The sequence below is a fragment of the Ahaetulla prasina genome, chromosome 4 (assembly GCF_028640845.1).
Source record: "Ahaetulla prasina isolate Xishuangbanna chromosome 4, ASM2864084v1, whole genome shotgun sequence".
Lineage (NCBI taxonomy): Eukaryota > Metazoa > Chordata > Lepidosauria > Squamata > Colubridae > Ahaetulla > Ahaetulla prasina.
The window spans coordinates 17,660,672-17,679,731 of NC_080542.1; the positions used below are offsets into that span (position 1 = coordinate 17,660,672).

At 42.8% G+C, this 19,060-nt stretch overlaps 1 protein-coding gene and 3 non-coding genes across 4 annotated transcripts; 3 read left to right on the plus strand and 1 right to left on the minus strand.

Moving 5' to 3' along the window:
• The first annotated feature begins 7,667 nt into the window (after positions 1–7,667).
• TRNAP-UGG (transfer RNA proline (anticodon UGG)) lies at positions 7,668–7,739 on the plus strand. Its single transcript has one exon. It is a non-coding gene; the product is annotated as a tRNA-Pro (tRNA).
• An 887-nt stretch (positions 7,740–8,626) lies between these two features.
• TRNAT-UGU (transfer RNA threonine (anticodon UGU)) lies at positions 8,627–8,699 on the plus strand. Its single transcript has one exon. It is a non-coding gene; the product is annotated as a tRNA-Thr (tRNA).
• Positions 8,700–10,327: 1,628 nt separating this feature from the next.
• TRNAP-AGG (transfer RNA proline (anticodon AGG)) lies at positions 10,328–10,399 on the plus strand. Its single transcript has one exon. It is a non-coding gene; the product is annotated as a tRNA-Pro (tRNA).
• Positions 10,400–10,711: 312 nt separating this feature from the next.
• LOC131197349 (ribonuclease-like) lies at positions 10,712–17,894 on the minus strand. The gene is made up of 2 exons (XM_058181278.1): positions 17,783–17,894; positions 10,712–12,120 (listed from the first exon to the last, which is right to left on the minus strand). Exon 2 carries the CDS (start codon positions 12,094–12,096, stop codon positions 11,632–11,634), a length of 465 nt encoding a protein of 154 aa, XP_058037261.1. The 5' UTR covers positions 12,097–12,120; positions 17,783–17,894; the 3' UTR covers positions 10,712–11,631.
• Positions 17,895–19,060: the final 1,166 nt, after the last annotated feature.

Here is a 19,060-nt window from a genome sequence, read left to right on the forward strand (position 1 = left end):
TGCCTTTGATAACAGCAACTATTTTCCTTTCTTTTTTTTATAATAACAATTTTTATTAGTTTATAGTGTAGCATACCAAGAAAATACAGATGTAAATAATAGAAAAAACAGGGAAGGAAAAAGGGAAGTGAAAGGTGGGGCGGGGGGAGAAAAGGGGAAAAAGAAAGATAACGCATACAAATATTTTCCTTTCAAGCAAATAGTGAAAATTTCTATAATCTATTCCAGTTATGTCTGGTCTCTTTTGGGAATTTACAGTGGCACACATGACAATCTCCCCTCATTTTAATCTTACAACTACATCCTTGCAAGGTAGGCTGACAACACCAAAGACAGATGAACTCAATGATAATTTATAATGATAATTTATTCCTTGTTTTCAGTCCAAATCCTGACCTGAAGGACTGAGCTACTAAAAGCCAGGGGCCTGACATTTGAACCCCAAACAATTGTGTTTTATACCACAAAGCACCTTCAAACCAAATACGATTTAGCGCGATGCACAATGCCATTTATTCTGTGCACAAAGATTTCTTTTTTTAAAAAAATCTATAGCTTGCATTGGTTTTATTTGACCATGTTTCCCTGTGTCCAAACTGATTTCTTTTTTTTTAATTAATTGTTCCCATCACTGCTTGAAGGCTGCTCGGGCAACCTTTTTGTAATGAAGAAGTTTACTGCTCATATTTTAAATAAAAAGATAGGCAGGCTTATCAAGCTTTGGGATACAATCGTCAATCACTTGAAAAGTGTTAAGAGCTGCAATTATTTGACAAATAGTGTTAAGTCCTTTCCTTGCTCTGAAAAGCTTGATCTGCTCTGTGTGCTTGTGTTTGTTGTGTGTATATCAGTGTGGGTTGCTAGTGGTTCGCCTCGGATTGGGAGAACTGGTAGTGGCAGTAGTGGGAGGCTCCGCCCACCCGCCCGGATGCTTCTGTGCATGTGCAGAAGTGTTGCGCATGAGCGCAAGTACGCACGCACCTACAAGCGAACTGGTAGTGACGGGACTTGAAACCCACTACTGGTGTATATATGTGTGTTTATAACAGAAAATGAATCAGATTCAGGTTTAGTTCATTCACAGAGAAAATCAAAGATTGTCTTTGTTGTTATTTTTCCTCATCTTTCTTTCCATCTATAATTAGTTTGTTCTGCTAATACTAGAATGTCCTTGCTGGGCCTGATTATTTAATCTACAGGTAGTTCTCAACCTACAACAGTTCATTTAATGACCATTCGGAGTTACAACGGCACTGAAAAATGTGACTTATGGCCAGTTCTCACTCTTACGGCCATTGCAGCATCCCCATGGTCCCATGGTCAAAATTCAAATGCTTGGCAACTGATTCATATTTATAACGGTTGCAGTTTCCCGGTGTCATGTGATCACCTTTTTGCGACCTCCTAACAAGTGAAGCCAATGGGAAAGCCAGATTCACTTAGCAACCTTGTTGCTCACTTAACAACTGCAGTGATTCACTTAGCAACTGTGGCAAGGCAGGTCGTAAAATGGGGCAAAGTTCACTTAACAAGTGTGTCACTTAGCAACATAAATTTTACTTTTCCATGCCTCAGGTGTATAAACTAGCAGAGAATGCAAGAAAATGCAGGGGAGAAAAAAATAGATAAAAATGTTTGTTTGAGAGTCAAACCCAAATTTTATGAGAGAAGCGATTCCCAGCTGTTTTTTTTTTTAAAGTTCTGTATAAAGCAAGGAGATATGACCAGATGTTGTTATTGTGTAAGTTTTAAATTAGGTTGCCAGCTAAGCTGACACTGTGCTGTTTCATCTTGCCATTAAGGATTAATCAAAGCAGAGGATTATTCTATAATACTTTTTAAATTGGGCATATATGTTTATATTGAAGTGCAGCACAAATCTTTTCTCCCTCACCACAACAGCCCTGTAAGGTAGGCTAGCCTGAAAGTGACTGGCTCAGCCATCCAGTGAGCTGCTGTTGTTAAAAATGTCCAGAATTGGGTCTCTACACTGGCCCTCTGAGGCACAGGAGCCAGGCAGAAAAATTGGCAACCTATGCAAAATTCCAGCGGCTTTAGGAATTCATCTGTCTTTGCATCATGATTAAAATTCTTGCTTGCTTCGTCAGTGTGTCACTAACGCTTGCCAGGATGGGGTGTCCCTGGTGACCTGCATCCTGCCATTATGGTTCAGCAAACAGAAGTTTTGCCCACACAACTGACACGCCTCCTTGCTCCTCCTCAAAATATCCCCAACGCGTGGCAAAGTTTCCTGCTAAACTTTGCAAGATTTAATGAGGTCTCCAGGTAGGCATTGAAGCACCTGTTCAGAGGAGGAGTAATGAGAGGGGAGTTTATATTCCCTGAGGTTGGGAAGGTAGCCGAAGAGAATACTCTTAATTGGAAGGCCAATTATCCTCCCCAACTGCACTCCAGGGGTGTCATTAAAACCATCCTGTCTCATCTTGTCTCCATGAGGAATAGGGTGAGTTGGCAAAGGAGCAGGTGCGATTATGAACTACACAGCTGAGTCCCCACTGAGTGTATGCCAGTCCTCTGGGGTGGGCAAAAGTCTCAGCAGCACAAACGAATTGCGATGCAGCTAATGTTGGATAGAGAAAAGGGACTTTATCTAGAATCAGGGCCACAGGTCAGCCACAATGGGTGTGGTTCACCTGGATTTGAATCTAAGCCTAGTTTTAGCACAGGGAGCTATGGTGGTTGGTTTGTTTATTTGTGTCAGAAGTATCACAGTTAAAATAAGGAATACTATAGTTATGCTATATATGTCCTATCCTATCCTATCCTATCCTATCCTATCCTATCCTATCCTATCCTATTCCCTATGCTATGCTATGCTATTCCCATTCTCCATTCCATTCCATTCCCATTCATTATACTATGCTATGCTATTCCAATTCTCTATTCTATTCTATTCTTTTCTGCTCTGTTCCGTTGCCTTACATTCCCATTCACTATGCTATATGCTATGCTATGCTATTCCCATTCCCTATCCTATTCTGTTCCTTTTTGTTCTGTTCCATTCCATTCCATTCCATTCTATTCCCTATGCTATGCTATGCTATGCTATTCCCATTCTCTATTCCACTCCACTCCACTCCATTCCATTCCATTTCATTTCATTCCATTCCATTTCCATTCATTATGCTATACTATTCCTATTCTCTGTCCTGTCCCGTCCCGTCCCGTCCCGTCCCGTCCTGTTCTATTCCGTTCCATTCCATTCCATTCGCTATGCTATGCTATGCTATGCTATGCTATGCTATCCCTATTCTCTTGTTTTGTTTTGTTCTGCTCCATTCCATTCCCATTCCCATTCACTAGCATCATCACTATGCTATGCTATGCTATGCTATGCTATTCCCATTCTCTATTTTGTTCTGTTCGTTCTGTTCAGTTCCGTTCCATTCTGTTCCATTCCATTCCATTCCCATTCACTATGCTATATGCTATGCTATGCTATGCCACTCTCATTCTTTATTTTATTCTGTTCTGTTCTGTTCCCTTCCCTTCCCTCACATTCCATTCCATTCCATTCCATTCCCATTCATCATGCTATGCTATGCTATGCTATTCCCATTCTCTATTCTGTTCTCTTCAATTCCATTCCATTCCGTTCCGTTCCATTCATTTTATTTATTTTATTTATTTATTATTTAAATTTCTATACCGCCCTTCTCCCGAAGGACTCAGGGTGGTTCACAGCCAAATAAAATACACAATAATATTACAATATAAACACAATTAAAATACAATTAAAAAACTTATTCAATTGGCCGAAATTAAAAATTTAGAATAAATAATAAAAACCCAATTAAAACCCATAAATTAAAAAAACTAACCCAGTCCTGCGCAGATGAATAAATGCGTTTTAAGCTCGCGACGAAAGGTTCGGAGGTCCGGAAGTTGACGGAGTCCCGGGGGGAGTTCGTTCCAGAGGGCGGGAATTTCCATTCACAATGCTCATTATTCATTATTCAAAGCCACACCTTTTGAATATTCAATTATCTATTAGCAAGAATATGCTAAAAATATTAAGGGATGCTATGAAATGTTACATGTTCCATAAATGTAGCGTTGGCAATGAGTCAAATGATGTCAGCCAACAAGAGAACACCTTCCAAATCCAATATGTTTGAACTGTAGTCCTCGACTCACGACCACAATTGAGCCCAAAATTTCCATTGCTAAGCAAGACGACTCTTAAATGAATTTTGCCCCATTTTAAGATCGTTCTTGCCACCAGTTGTTAAGTGAATAACTGCAGTTGTTAAGTAACTGTCCGACTAGTGAACCCAAAATAAGAAAACACTCTTGGAAGCTTTGCATTCCCCAAAGTAACACTTTCTTGGATACACCATTTTGGTACTGAAGAATCAAAACTAGCTATGGTTTTCCTTACTTAGTTAAACAATAGCGTCCTTTTCACCCCATCCCTGGGTGTTCACATTGTCCAATTATGAAACATCCTTTTGTTATGGGAACAGTCCACCTCCTTCTGAAGCACCTGCAGTGGTGACCTTGATGGTTGCCAGGTTCTCACGGTCCACGCACACTTTCCCAGCGTTCTGTTTTCCCTTCCCTTCCCCTAGTTCATTGGCAAGTTGAAAAGCGTTTAGGTTTGAAAGAAGCAAAGCCATTCAATCTTGACAAATACTTGAATGCATGAAAACATAAAATGAGTGTTGACTTAGTGATCACATAAATCAGGGGTGTCAAACTCAAGGCCAGTGGGGTGCTTAAATCTGGCCGATGGGGCCAGCCTGGGAATATTAAAGGACCGGTCCACAGTGCCTCTGCCGGCTGAAAACAGGCTGCAAGGGGGCTTCAGGCAGACTGCTGCAGGAGGTCATGGAGGGCAAAAACAAGGCACCAGGGGCAGGGGTGAAATCCAGCTGGTTCTGGAGAACCAGTAGTGGAAATTTTGAGTAGTTCGGAGAACTGGCAAATAACACTCTGGCTGGCCCCAGAGTGGGGTGGGAATGGAGAATTTGCAATATCCTTCACCCCAGGAGTGAGGTAGGAATGAAGATTTTGCAGTATCCTTCCCCTGCTATGCCCACCAAGCCACACTCATCAAGCCACACCACATCCACCAAGCAACGCCCACAGAACTAGTAGTAAAAAAATTTGGATTTCACCACTGGCGGGGGGCGGCAAAAAGGCCCCTTTTTGGCTGGTTAAGTTCTGCAGGAGGCTGTTCAGGCTGAAAATGGGGCCCATTTTGGCTGGCGGGGTGCTGCAGAAGATGTCCGTCCCGTCTATCCCCCCTCCTCCCTCTCCCCACCGGCCCATGGAGGAGAACTACAGTGCTGATCTGGCCCTTAAAGAAATCCAGTTTGATACCCTTGACATAAATATATATATTTTCCCCATGTCAATCTGTCCTTACCTGGTCCTTTCGGTCTTCCAGTGGCTCAGGTATTCCTCCATTTACATCTGTGCATTTAGTGACAGTTCAGAGTTATAATGGCACTGACAAAAGTGGACTTAGGCTGAATTTCAGAGTTAGGACTGTTGCAGCATTCCCTGTGGCCATGTGATGAAAATCCATATGCTTGGCAACTCATTCATATTTATGACGGTGGAAGTGTCTTTTGTGAGTTTCTGATAAAAGTCAATGGGGAAGCTGGATTCATTTAATAATCTGTTACTAACTTAACAACAGCAGGGATTCGCTTAATGACTGTGGGCAGAAAGGTTGCAAAGTGGGGAAAAATCTCACTTAAAAACTGTCTCGCTTAGCAACAGAAATGTTGGGCTCAAATTGTAAGTTGAGGACTATGTGTATACCCATTACCCATTGCTATGTTTCTGAGTCCATCTACCTTGCTCCTTGTTGTCCTCTTCTCTTTCCAGCCCCTTCCCCAGCATTTCAATGAGGGGTGTCCAACCTTGGCAACTTTAAGACCTGTGGACTTCAATTACTTTTCTACTTGTGACTATAACATTGTTGCTTATGTCTTTATGATTTACATTGTTTTATTTAGTTTCCTAGTACGATCTATGTTGATTCTATCAGTAAGTGTTGTATCTTATGATTTATGATGAATGTATTTTTATGGTGACTATGATCATGATTGATCACTTACACCTTTCATGTACAAGGAGATCTTAGGCACCGGAGACAAATTCCTTGGGCCAATAAAGAATTCTATTCTATTCTATTCTATTCTATTCTATTCTATTCTATTCTATTCTATTCTATTCTATTTTTTTCTGTTCCGTTCTGTTCCGTTCTGTTTCATTCCATTCCATTCCATTCCATTCCATTCCATTCCATTCCATTCCGTGATTCTATTCTATTCTATTCTATTCTATTCTATTCTATTCTATTCTATTCTATTCTATTCTATTCTATTCTATTCTATTTTTTTCTGTTCCGTTCTGTTTCATTCCATTCCATTCCATTCCATTCCATTCCATTCCATTCCATTCCATTCCGTGATTCTATTCTATTCTATTCTATTCTATTCTATTCTATTCTATTCTATTCTATTCTATTCTATTTTTTCTGTTCTGTTCTGTTCCGTTCCATTTCACTATTCTATTCTATTCTATTCTATTCTATTCTATTCTATTCTATTCTATTCTATTCTATTCTATTCTATTCTATTCTATTCTTTCTGTTCCATTCTGTTTCATTCCATTCCATTCCATTCCATTCCATGATTCTATTCTATTCTATTCTATTCTATTCTATTCTATTCTATTCTATTCTATTATTTTTTCTGTTCTGTTCTGTTCTGTTCCGTTCCGTTCCGTTCCATTCCATTCCATTCCATTCTTGCAAGGCTGGCTGGGGAATTCTGGGAGTTGAAGTCCACAGGTCTTAAAATTGTCAAAGTTGGACATCCTTGATTTTAGAACTTCTCCAGAGATCTGGATCTTCGCTTACTGTGCCCGAAATATTATTCTCACGTCCTCCCCCACCGTGATGGCCAGTCTTTCCTGCCTAAGCAGCGGGTTGGACTTTAAGACCTCCAAGGTCCCTTCCAACTCTTGCTCCAAAGGAGGGGATCTCCATCCAGTGCCATCCCTCTCCTCCCCGATTCCTGGCGCAGAGACGGATCACAGCTCTTATCGCATCCTTGCACGGGCGGCAATAGGCCACCGGAAGCGTCCCGGGGCTCAACCTGTTTAGCACGCCTCTCTGCCAGCGCTCACGTCGGAAAGCCTTTGATGCTGCAGAGAACGTAGCAATTGTCCACCTGCGTTTTCCAGCTGTTTGGATCTGCGCTTCTTCCTTCTCTTTTGCAAGATATCCCTGATTGTTCCACTATTTCCTCGGATCACCTTTCTTTGCCTAAAAATGCCACTTCTGCCTGCCTTCCTCATGGTCTTTGCTAGGTTCTCCCCCCCTCTCCTTTTTAAAAACAGGATCTTGTTCATTCGTGGAGTAAATATATAGATCTGTTTGCAGGCTCTTGGTTTGGAATGGCGCGTTCAGACAACTCGATCCCAGTTTTCATTTTCCCAGTTTCTCAGCTGCAGCCAATGCTATTACCGAGAGGGACAAAATTAAATGCAGTTCCCCTCCCCCTCTAAAAACCAAACCAAACCAAACCAAACCTGACGTATCTCAGGCTTTCAAAGGTGAGTAAACTTATCGGAATGCTATCCGGTTTCCGTATTCAAAGAAGGCTTGGAAAAAAAGTTGAACAGCTGGCTCGTTGGTCTAGGGGTATGATTCTCGCTTTGGGTGCGAGAGGTCCCGGGTTCAAATCCCGGACGAGCCCTTCTTTTTAATATTTAAAATATATATTACATGTGAAAAGAACATTGAAGGTCTTGTTTTTTGCTTGTTTATAAGATTGTGGCTGCAACCATATAGAACAGTATGATATTTTGAACGAAAAGGACTTGACTAACTTTGGGAATTTAAAAAAAAATTTCCATGCAGAGAAAGGAGCACCAAAACATGCCAAAGGTATAATTTGCTTGATTTTCTTCATCTTTTCTTGCTTTGCTATTTCATTTTCATCCTTTCTTTTCTTTTGATTTCTCTCTGTGAAAAGAGCACCTTGAAATATATTTAAGTGAAAACGCCTAACTTCCCCCAGTTCATCTATATTAAGTAATAATTAATACATTTAAATGTTCCCTACCTTGAGTTACATATTTAAATGTAACTCAATTTGTATTCTCCAAAGCACCTGAGGGTAGAACAAGAAGCAATGGATGGAAACTAATCAAGGAGAGAAGCAACCTAGAACTAAGGAGAAATTTCCTGGCAGTTAGAACAATTAATCAGTGGAATAACTTGCCTGCAGAAGTTGTAAATGCTCCAACTCTGGAAATTTTTAAGAAAATGTTGGATAAGCATTTGTCTGAAATGGTGTAGGGTTTCCTGCCTGGGCAGGGGGTTGGACTAGAAGACCTCCAAGGTCCCTTCCAACTCTGATATTATTATTATTATTATTATTATTATTATTATTAAAAAAAGGCAGGATGATGATGCAGATGCATGTCAGGAGCATCACCATTAAAATAAGACATACGATATGAGATATAAAATTTTAAATCCAAAACATAGCGAGACGAAGAGAACAATAAATACTTTAAGGCAGGTATGATTTGGCTAGGTGTTTTCTAGACAGTTGACTGCAAATCTATTGTCGAGCAAGGCTCCATAGCTCAGAGGGCAGAGCACTGGTCTTGTAAACCAGGGGTCGCGAGTTCAAATCTCGCTGGGGCCTTTGTTATGTTGGGGCCAGCAATACCCTTCTGGAATCTTGTTGGATTTCTGGCATAAATATAATAAAACAGCAGGGGTATTTTGCCATTTGCTTCTCGTGCAGAGTCTCCCAAACGATGGGAGCCTTTCCAAAGCACATCAATTGGAGCTGCTTGCAAAAGAAAAAAATTTGAAAAGAAGGAGGGGCGTGGGAAAAAAACAATTTGTCTTTTTTCTTCTCCTCTCCTCTCCTCTCCTTTTCTCTTCTCTTTTCTCTTTTCTCTTCTCTTCTCTTCTTTTTTCTTTTCTTAAGAGAAGCTGATGCCAAAGGAACTGAGAATCCAAAAAGACCTTTTGGGGAGCAGTCATTGAGAGAAAACGAGCGAGAAAAGGAAGAAGGAGGTTTTGCATCCAGATCCTCACCTACTTTAGCTGCGCGGTGCTTGCAGGTTCTTCCTGGCGAGGTCGGAATCGGAACCATCCCTGCCGGCTCCGGCTGGAGATGCTAGCCTGACGGTGCCAGGGACCGGAGTCACTGACATCCCTCCTAAAAGTCTCGCTTTGAGGAACCCCCAAGCCCCCAGCTATTTTATTTCACCAACGGGGAGTCATCTAATTTTTTTGTTATGTAGGAACAAGGGGGGCGGGAATCGAGAATCAACTAGGAGATTATTCGTCACAAGAAAAAAGTTTCTCTTTTTTTACTCGATTCCAGGAAATGAGGCTTGGGAAGTCTTTTCTTTTCTTTTCTTTCTTTCTTTCTTTCTTTCTTTTCTTTCTTTCCTTCCTTCCTTTCTTCCCTCCCTCCCTCATTCTTGTCTTGTTTTCCTTTCTTCCTTCCTTCTTCACTCCCTCCTTTTTGTCCTTCCTCTCTCCCTCCCTTTTTGTCTTTTCTTCCTCCCTCATTCTTGTCTTGTTTTCCTTCCTTCCTTCCTTCCTTCCTTCCTTCCTTCCTTCCTTCCTTCCTGCCTGCCTGCCTGCCTGCCTGCCTGCCTTCTTCTCTCCCTCCCTTTTTGTCTTTCCTTCCTCTCTCCTTCTTGTCTTGTTTTCCTTTCTTCCTTCCTTCTTCCCTCCCTCCCTCCTTTTTGTCCTCCCTCCCTCCCTCCCTCTTTCTTGTCTTGTTTTCCTTCCTTCCTTCCTTCCTTCCTTCCTTCCTTCCTTCCTTCCTTCCTTCCTTCCTTCCTTCTTCTCTCCCTCCCTGTTTGTCTTTCCTTCCTCCCTCCTTTTTGTCTTGTTTTCCTTCCTTCCTTCCTTCTTCCCTTCTTCCCTCCCTACTTTTTGTCTTTTCTCCCTCCCTCCCTTCCTCCCTCCCGTTGCAACATGTCAAGATTTTTTCCCCTCTACTTTACCTGATTATGGAAGAAGGCAAGGAAAAAGCTTTCAATAAGTGCCCAGAAATACCTTCTACTGGAAAGAGAGGAATAACAACTAGAAGGCAGAGATAGTTTTAAAAAAAACAAACATTTTTACATCCTGGATTTGGAAGATGTGATCGAGATTGGTTTTTATGCGCTTCCCTCTCCTTTCTTTGAAGACGGAAAAATAAAAAGGGTTAAATCCCCACTTTTAAACCACGGTGCATATGGTGCATTTACCACTAGATGGCTCTAAAACTCAAAAGTGGTGCTGAAGAAGATTAGTAGCGGTTTGGGCTCGTTGGTCTAGGGGTATGATTCTCGCTTAGGGTGCGAGAGGTCCCGGGTTCAAATCCCGGACGAGCCCTACTTTTTTGTATTTTGTTTTAACGAACAATTCTGTGTGCTACTTCTGAAGGATTCTCTCAACAACAGTGCCAGGAATTGTTCACCTGGGAAAAATAACCGACTCAATTGTTAAAACTACAGGTTGAAAGAATAATACAAATATTGAACTTATGTACTAATATTTCTGGACTATTTTTTGCATTTGCAAATCAAATCAAATCTTTATTACAGGCAGAGACCATTATATCACCATTCATGTTTTTTAAAAATTTGTACTGTTAATGAACAGGAAAACTCTCCAAATCACGCAAAAAAAAAAAAAAATCACCAGTTTTCAACTCAATTGGTTTTTATTTCCAAGAGAAAATAGAGAAACAGGTTTTCTTCTTCATACCTATAAGAATGATGATGATGGAGTGGGCACAGATGGGAGAGTTGAAACACCAAAGATTGGGAGAGATTAACATGGATAAAATCTATCTATGGGGTCATTAAGAGTTGAAAATAACTTGATGGCACAGAATCAACCAAACAACCAATCAATTAATCATCAACTATGAGAAACTGTCCTTGAGGTACATAATACATAATGAAATTAATTTTAAATGGTTTTTTTTTAGCTTATTATATATTTTACTTCTCAGGCCAATTTTAAAATAAGTTTTTTAACTGCATTTTAAATTTGTATATTGTACCGTCTGTTTTATTCTTGCCTGTACACCGCCCTGAGTCCTTCGGGAGAAGGGCGGTATAGAAATCAAATTAATAATAATAATAATAATAATAATAATAATAATAATAATAATAATAATAATAATAATAATAATAATAATGGAGCCCAAAATTTCTATTGCTGAGTGAGGGAGTTGTTAAGTGAGTTTTGCTCCATTTTATGACCTTTCTTGCCACAGCTGTTAAGTGAATCAGTGTAATTGTTAAGTTCATAATATGGTTGTTAAGTGATCTGGCTTCCCCACTGACTTTGCTTGTCAGAAGGTCGCAAAAGGCGATCAACCGTCAGAAACATGAACCAGTTGCCAAACATCTGAATTATGACGCAACGGTCATAAGTGTGAAAAAGTCACTTATTTTTCAGTGTTACTTCTTGTTCAAATCAAATGACTTTTTTCTAGTCATTTTTTTCCAATGCCGTTATAATTTGGAACAGTCGCTAAATGAGTCGAGGTCTGCCTGTAGAAGCAAAGAGAGAGAAAAGGCAGATAGCTGAAATGGTTACTTCGGGCCCACATTTTATAAGTCCTCCGGCTCATTATAATCTGGAACTTCAGTTTCCAAGTGGACTGGGTAGCCATCTTCACAAGCGATAATAATCCTATCGACAGCGCTGGTTCCTATGTAGTTGCAATCTGGAGCCCAGGAGCCCCTTTGAAGTTTGCACATTGTCAAGGGGAAGCTGGAGTTACTTTCCCGGAGGTCTCCCGTGGTTGGTTCTCCTGCCGGGCCGCAGACAGCTTGGATCTGAGGGACTTCCATGTGGATAAAGGTATTGAGATGTTTGCAGTATTTACTGGTTGCCATGTGACGACGTTTCATCATGAGGTTGCAGTACCGCTGGGCATCCGGAAATTCAGTCATTGGGTAATCCACGTGCTGTCGCAGGAACTTCTCAAAAGTGGCGGCGTTGATCATGGCCAACCAAGCCATCAAGAAGAGGAGAACTGTGGTTAGCCCGGGAATTAAGCTCTTGTTGGTCATTCTTGTCTTGGTCTTCCTCAGTAACTTATCAAGAGAAAGAAAAAAGAAGAGGGAATGAAATCGGGTGGGCATAGGAGGAGGAGATCGAACGTCCAAATCACAAAAACAAAATGGCTTCCTCAGAAAAGATCAAAACATAGGCTATGTCCCGATTTGCACCTAACATGGGACAAAATTTTCTCAGGAGTGTTCTTTTCTACCTTTTTTTTCTGATGTTGTCTTCATCACTTACTGGCCTAGACATAAATCAGGTTTAGGTTGTCCCTAGTTTGACTAATTTATGTGACAAACTTTGCTGTCTTCAGTCTGACCTAAGCATAGAACATAAAATCATCTGCTACAATGTCCAACAGCCAATGACTACTTCAGCTTCAACCAAAACAATAGATACAAACTCATGGTAAACCGATCCAAACTAGACTGCAGAAAATAGGACTTCAGTAACAGAGTTGCCAATGCCTGGAATGTACTACCTGACTCTGTGGTTTCTTCCCCAAATTCCCAAAACTTTAACCTTAGACTGTCTATTGTAGACCTCACCCCATTCCTAAGAGGTCTGTAAGGGGGTGCATAAGAGCACCAGCGTGCCTTCCATCCCTGTCCTAATGTTTTCTTTTATTCGTATCCTTTTCATGTATTTATAATTATGTTTACATTTGTATCTGTCATAAAATACATAAATTAAAATATATCTGGCACTGATTTGGGGGAAAGAGGAAGACGAGTCCATATATTGCCTGACATAGAAAGTTTTGACGAGTTCAGGGCATTGGCTCCTCTATTGAGGTGGATGTACTCCCTCCCTCTCTGCTTTGGATTTGTGTGTGTGTGTATATATATGTATATGTGTGTGTCTGTGTGTGTGTGTGTGTGTGTATGTGTGTGTGTGTATATGATGAGGATAGGGACGAAGTGGCTAAGTCTGCGGGCCTAGAACTTGCTTAACATCTATGCCGGCTTGGGATGTACACTTTCTGCTGTCTTGAACTTTACATTCTCATGAGATATTCGTCCACCGACCTATTACAACTGCGGGGTTCCCCCGCCTCGCAGGAATGGCCCTCCAAGTTATCGAGGGCCTACCTCAACGAAGGGTTTTGGGACCCAGAGAGGTGGCATGCTGCTAAGAAGAATGTATGGGGTTTTTTAAATAGATTTTTAAACAAGGGTTTTTTAAAGGGGGGGAGGGACAAGACGGGTGGGGGGGAGAACCCGTCGGGGAGGGATCCAGCCCCGGTGCCAGTTCGCGGCATTACTACATCTGGTCTGAAGGCAGGGGGGGAGGGGTTTGTTCCAGGACTAGAGGGTGGTTCAATCTGTACGGTAAGTGGGAGAGGCAGATATGGCGGAGGGGGGGGGCGTATCAAGTTTGGGGAGCACGTGCGCGATGTCTGAAAGTGATCACGTGCTCCGGCCCCTTAGTCCCTACCCGTTCCTCGGGCGGCCGTGATCCTCAGAGCCTGGATCTTCGGCTGATGTTATGTAATGCCCGGTCCATGGTAAATAAAGCCCCCTTGATTTGTGATCTTATTCAGGGGGAGTCCGCGGACCTTATGGGCATTACGGAGACCTGGTTGGGGCTAGAGGGGGGGGGTGCCCCTCGTTGAACTATGCCCCCCAGGTTTCCGAACATTCCATCAGCCGAGGGCCCAGGGTAGGGGTGGAGGGGTGGCGGTTGTCATTAAGGAAGATCTAGAGCCGAGGGAGGCCACTGTTCCTCAGATTGCCGGCTGTGAATCCCTTTATGTGAGGTGGGGCCATAGGAATCAGTTGGGCTTGTTGATCACGTACCTGGCTCCTTGCTGCGTGACCACAGCCCTGCCCGAGCTGCTGGAGTTATTTGCCACTGTGGCAGTTGAGACCCCCAGACTTATAGTTATGGGGGATTTCAACTTGCCATCAGCTGGCTTATCATCGACTGCAGCTCGGGAGTTCCAGGCTTCCATGACGGCCTTGGACCTGATACGAGTAAATGATGGCCCTACGCACATGTGGGGAGGCACACTGGATCTGATTTATATCTCTGGTCAGTGGTTAAATGATCTGATACTAGACGATTTAGTAACAGAACCAATGTCATGGTCTGATCATTTTCTCCTTCGCCTAGACTTCCGAACCGCCGCCCACCATCGCAGGGAGACGGAGCCTCTACGTTGGTTCCGTCCCAGGCGCCTGATGGACCCTGAGAGGTTCCTGACGGAGCTTGGGCCATTCCCTGAGGATCTGGCCCGCGGCACGACTGAGGAACTAGTTGCGGCCTGGGAACAGGCCGTGGCTGGGGCCTTGGACCGTGTCGTGCCTTTGCGACCTCTGACCCGGCGCAGATCTTGACCGGCCCCTTGGTTCTCCAAGGGGCTGAGAGAGATGAAACGCCGGAGAAGACGCCTAGAGAGCACTTGGAGGTCCAGTCGTTCCGAAGCTGATCGGACACTAGTTAGGTCCTATTCTAGGACCTACCTAGTGGCAATGAGGGAGGCGAGGCGCTCCTACGCCTCCACCCTCATTGCGTCGGCAGATAACCGCCCGGCTGCCCTGTTTCGGGTGACCCACTCCCTCCTTCATCAGGAGGTGCGGGATGACCCGTTACAGGGACGTGCCGAGGAGTTTAGTGGTTATCTATACGACAAAATTGCTCAGCTCCGGGATGGTCTGGACCGAAATTGGGATGATCCAAGCGAGGGAGAGGAGGCACGTCTTGTTGAGCCTGTTTGGGATGGGTTTGACCCTGTGGCTCCCGAGGACGTGGACAGGTTGTTGGGGAGGCTCCGCGCCACTACATGTTTATTGGATCCGTGTCCTTCCTGGCTGGTGCTGGCTACTCAGGAGGTGACACGAGGCTGGCTCCAGAGGATTATAAATGCTTCTTTGTTGGAAGGGTTTTCCTGCCGCCTTGAAAGAGGCGGTGGTGAGACCCTCCTTAAGAAGCCCTCTTTGGACCCGGCTATTTTGGGAAACTATCGTTAGTCTCCAACCTTCGCTTTGTTGCGAAGGTTGTAGAGAGTGCTGTGGCGTCAGCTACCCCAATACCTGGAAGAATCTGTCTATCTAGACCCGTTCCAGTCCGGCTTCCGACCGGTTACAGCACGGAGACAGCTTTGGTCGCATTGGTGGATGATCTCTGGAGGGCCAGGGACAGGGTTATTCCTCTGCCCTGGTCCTATAAGACCTCTCAGCGGCTTTTGATACCATCGACCATGGTATCTTGCTGCGCCGGCTGGGGGGATTGGGAGTGGGAGGCACCGTTTATCGGTGGTTCTCCTCCTATCTCTCCGACCGGTCGCAGACGGTGTTGACAGGGGGCAGAGGTCCGCGAGGGCCCTCACTTGTGGGGTGCCGCAGGGTCGATTCTCTCGCCTTCTGTTCAACATCTACATGAAGCCGTTGGGTGAGATCATCAGTGGCTTTGGGGTGAAGTACCATCAGTACGCTGATGACACTCAGCTGTACTTCTCCACCCCAGGTCACCCCAATGAAGTTGTCGAAGTGCTGTCCCGGTGCTTGGAAGCCGTACGGGTCTGGATGGGGAGAAACAGGCTCAAGCTCAATCCCTCCAAGACGGAGTGGCTGTGGATGCCGGCATCTCGATTCAGTCAGCTGCAGCTGCAGCCGACTATTGGAGGCGAGTTATTGGCCCCAAAGGATAGGGTGCGCAACTTAGGTGTCCTCCTGGATGAGCGGCTGTCGTTTGAAGACCATTTGACGGCCGTCTCCAGGGGGGCCTTCCACCAGGTCCGCCTGGTTCGGCAGTTGCGCCCCTTCCTTGATCGGGATGCCTTGTGCACAGTCACTCATGCACTTGTTACCTCTCGCTTGGATTATTGTAATGCTCTCTACATGGGGCTCCCCTTAAGGTGCACCCGAAGGCTTCAGCTAGTCCAGAATGCAGCTGCGCGGGTGATAGAGGGAGGGTCTCGTACCTCCCACGTAACACCCCTCCTGCGCAGACTGCACTGGCTACCTGTCGCTTTTCGGGTGCACTTTAAGGTTTTGGTTATGACCTTTAAAGCGCTCCATGGCTTAGGGCCTGGGTACTTACGGGACCGCCTACTGTTACCATATGCCTCCCACCGACCCGTACGCTCTCACAGAGAGGGACTTCTCAGGGTGCCGTCCGCCAAGCAATGTCGGCTGGCGGCCCCCAGGGGAAGGTCCTTCTCTGTGGGGGCTCCCACACTCTGGGACGAACTTCCCCGGGTTTCGCCAAATACCTGACCTTGGACCTTTCGCATGAACTGAAGACGCATCTTTTTATTCGCGCGGGGCTGGCTTAAATTTTATGGATTGTATAGTTTTATTATTAATTTTAAACGGGGTTTTAATTTCTATATATTTTAAAATTTTAGGCAAAGTATAATAAATTTTTTAATCTTGCATTTTATAGATTATTGTCTTGTCTTTTTATTTGCCTGTACACCGCCCTGAGTCCTTCGGGAGAAGGGCGGTATAAAAATCAAATAAATGAATGAATGAAAATGATACATATATATATATGTATGTTTTCTGAGGTTTTCACGGGTGTTTGTATGTAGGTCTTTGGTTGTTCGGGTTTTCTCCCGTGTAAAATTGGAAGTGTCTTGGCGACGTTTCGACGAAGTCTCATTCGTCATCTTCAGGCTTCAGCTTCGTGCTTCTGGGAGCACGAACTTGACTGCTCCCAGAAGCAAGCTGAAGCCTGAAGATGACAAATGAGACTTATCAACGTCAAACTTCCAATTGCGAGACAATACATTCCTATATATATATAAATTTTTTTCCATTTTTAATGCTGATTTTTTCTAACTTTAATGTCTGTTTTTAGATATTTACCCTTTTTTAATTGACTAGTATACACTGTTTCAGAGCCACTTTTTGTGAGATGGGTCTCCATCTCTCCATCCATCCATCCATCCATCATCTCTCTCTCTCTTTCCAATATATATATATATATATATATATATATATATATATATATATATATATATATATATATATATATATATATATATATATATATATATATATATATGATTTATATTGATATACTGACCATCAATTGTGTTGTAAATGTTATACCTTGTCTCTCTCTCTCTCTCTCTCTCTCTATATATATATATATATATATATATATATATATATATATATATATATATATATATATATATCTCCATCCATCCATCCATCCATCCAACATCTGTTTGTCTCTCTGTCTGTCTATATCATCATTCTCTCTCTCATCTATAATTAGCTCTCTATCTCTCCACCCACCCACCCACCCATCATCTGTATGTCTATCTGTATGTCTATGTGTATGTCTATGTCTATGTCTATGTCTGTCTGTCTGTCTGTCTGTCTGTCTGTCTGTCTGTCTGTCTGTCTATCTGTCTCTATCTATCTATCTATCTATCTATCTATCTATCTATCTATCTATCTATCTATCTATCTATCTATCTATCTATCTATCATCTATCTCATCACCTATCTGTACATCTCCATTGTTAAGCAGGGAAAATCCAAAAGGGTTTGCAATTATTTATTTAAAAAGCTTCTACATTTTAGGTTCTTTGGAAAAAAAATGAATCTGAGAAAGGATGTTAACCCTCTTTTTTTCTAAAGGTCTAGTGCCATCTCTTATTCATCCCTGCCACCAAAGGATGGTAACACCACCAATTTACGCTTTTAAACAATCCAGACAAATCCCATAACCCACCTTGTGTTCAAATGCTCCTGTCTTCTCTGACACCGTCTCTGAATATCAATTAAGGAAGCCAAGCGTCCAGAGGGAGATCAAGAGGAGTTTGTTACCAGCAGGAAAGAAAACAACAGGAAATACCAGAAGTGTTTCCATGCGGTGGCAAAGAACTTCCAGTACTTGCTAGAGGCTTTCACACATTGCCAAGCGTCTGTGTCAGCATGAGGACTAGAAGCTTTTTTTTTTGTTAAATGACAGCTGGCGAATTCCATTCTGTTCACCCATTCTGTGGGTGATGACAGACAGGAGTGACAGATTCCCCCCCCCACACTTCCAATATGTTTGTGTGGTTGCTGTAATCAAAATTCTTGCTGGACTTAATAATTGTGGGCCAACGTTCTCATTTTGAGGTTGAGCTGACTTCACTTCTGTGTTGGTGCTTGGTGAGATTCCTCCCTGTGCCACATTGTTTTAGCATGGCACTTTAAATACACTATCAGCAATCCAACTTTGCTGCTAAATAAGCAACCCAAGGTCATACTATTGCCTTAACATGTAAGTAATTCATAGGTGTACTTTATTAAAGGCTTTTTTTTGGCAGTGGTTGGCTCTCCAAGCTAATTCAGTTTGTGAATGTTTCATTACCAGACTAGGTAAAATCATCAGCAGGATTTTCTCATCCTATTCTCCTTATCTTATAAATGTCTTATGTGCCAGTGTGGTCAATTGGTGGTGTGATTGGTTGTTCGTTTGGAGCTATATTTAAATTCTGAGCAGCTGATTGGTTCTCTTGTTGACTGGTCATTTGAATGGTCTGGCTTCTTACGTATACATATGCTGGATCTAGATCAGATAGATTGTTGAGGTCAGATAGATACAGAGTTGCAAGGGACCTTGTAGGTCATCTAGTTCAACCTCCTGCCTAAGTAGGAGACCCTATACCATTCTGACAGATGACAGTCCAGTCTCTTCTTGAAAGCTTCTAGTGATGAAACTCCCACACAACTTCCAAAGACAACTTTTAATTGCTGTCAAGATTGGATGCTGTTTCTTTATTTTGTTCCTCCCTCACTTTTCTTTCTTTATCTATTTACTATTGTTCTTTTCTCTTTTTCTTAAATTTGTATTGCTTTTACTATTGTGTAAATTTTTCAATTATTTTTTTTAAAAGAAGACCTGGATAACTAACTTATAGACAAATCACCATGGGGAAAAATCCATTCTTTGTGGTTAAAATAAAGGTAAAGGTTCCCCTCACACATATGTGCTAGTCGTTCCCGACTCTAGGGGGCGGTG

What these genes read in the sequence shown, in the direction of transcription:
- LOC131197349 (XM_058181278.1), bottom strand. Translation starts at nt 12,096, where the DNA reads ATGACCAACAAGAGCTTAATTCCCGGGCTAACCACAGTTCTCCTCTTC.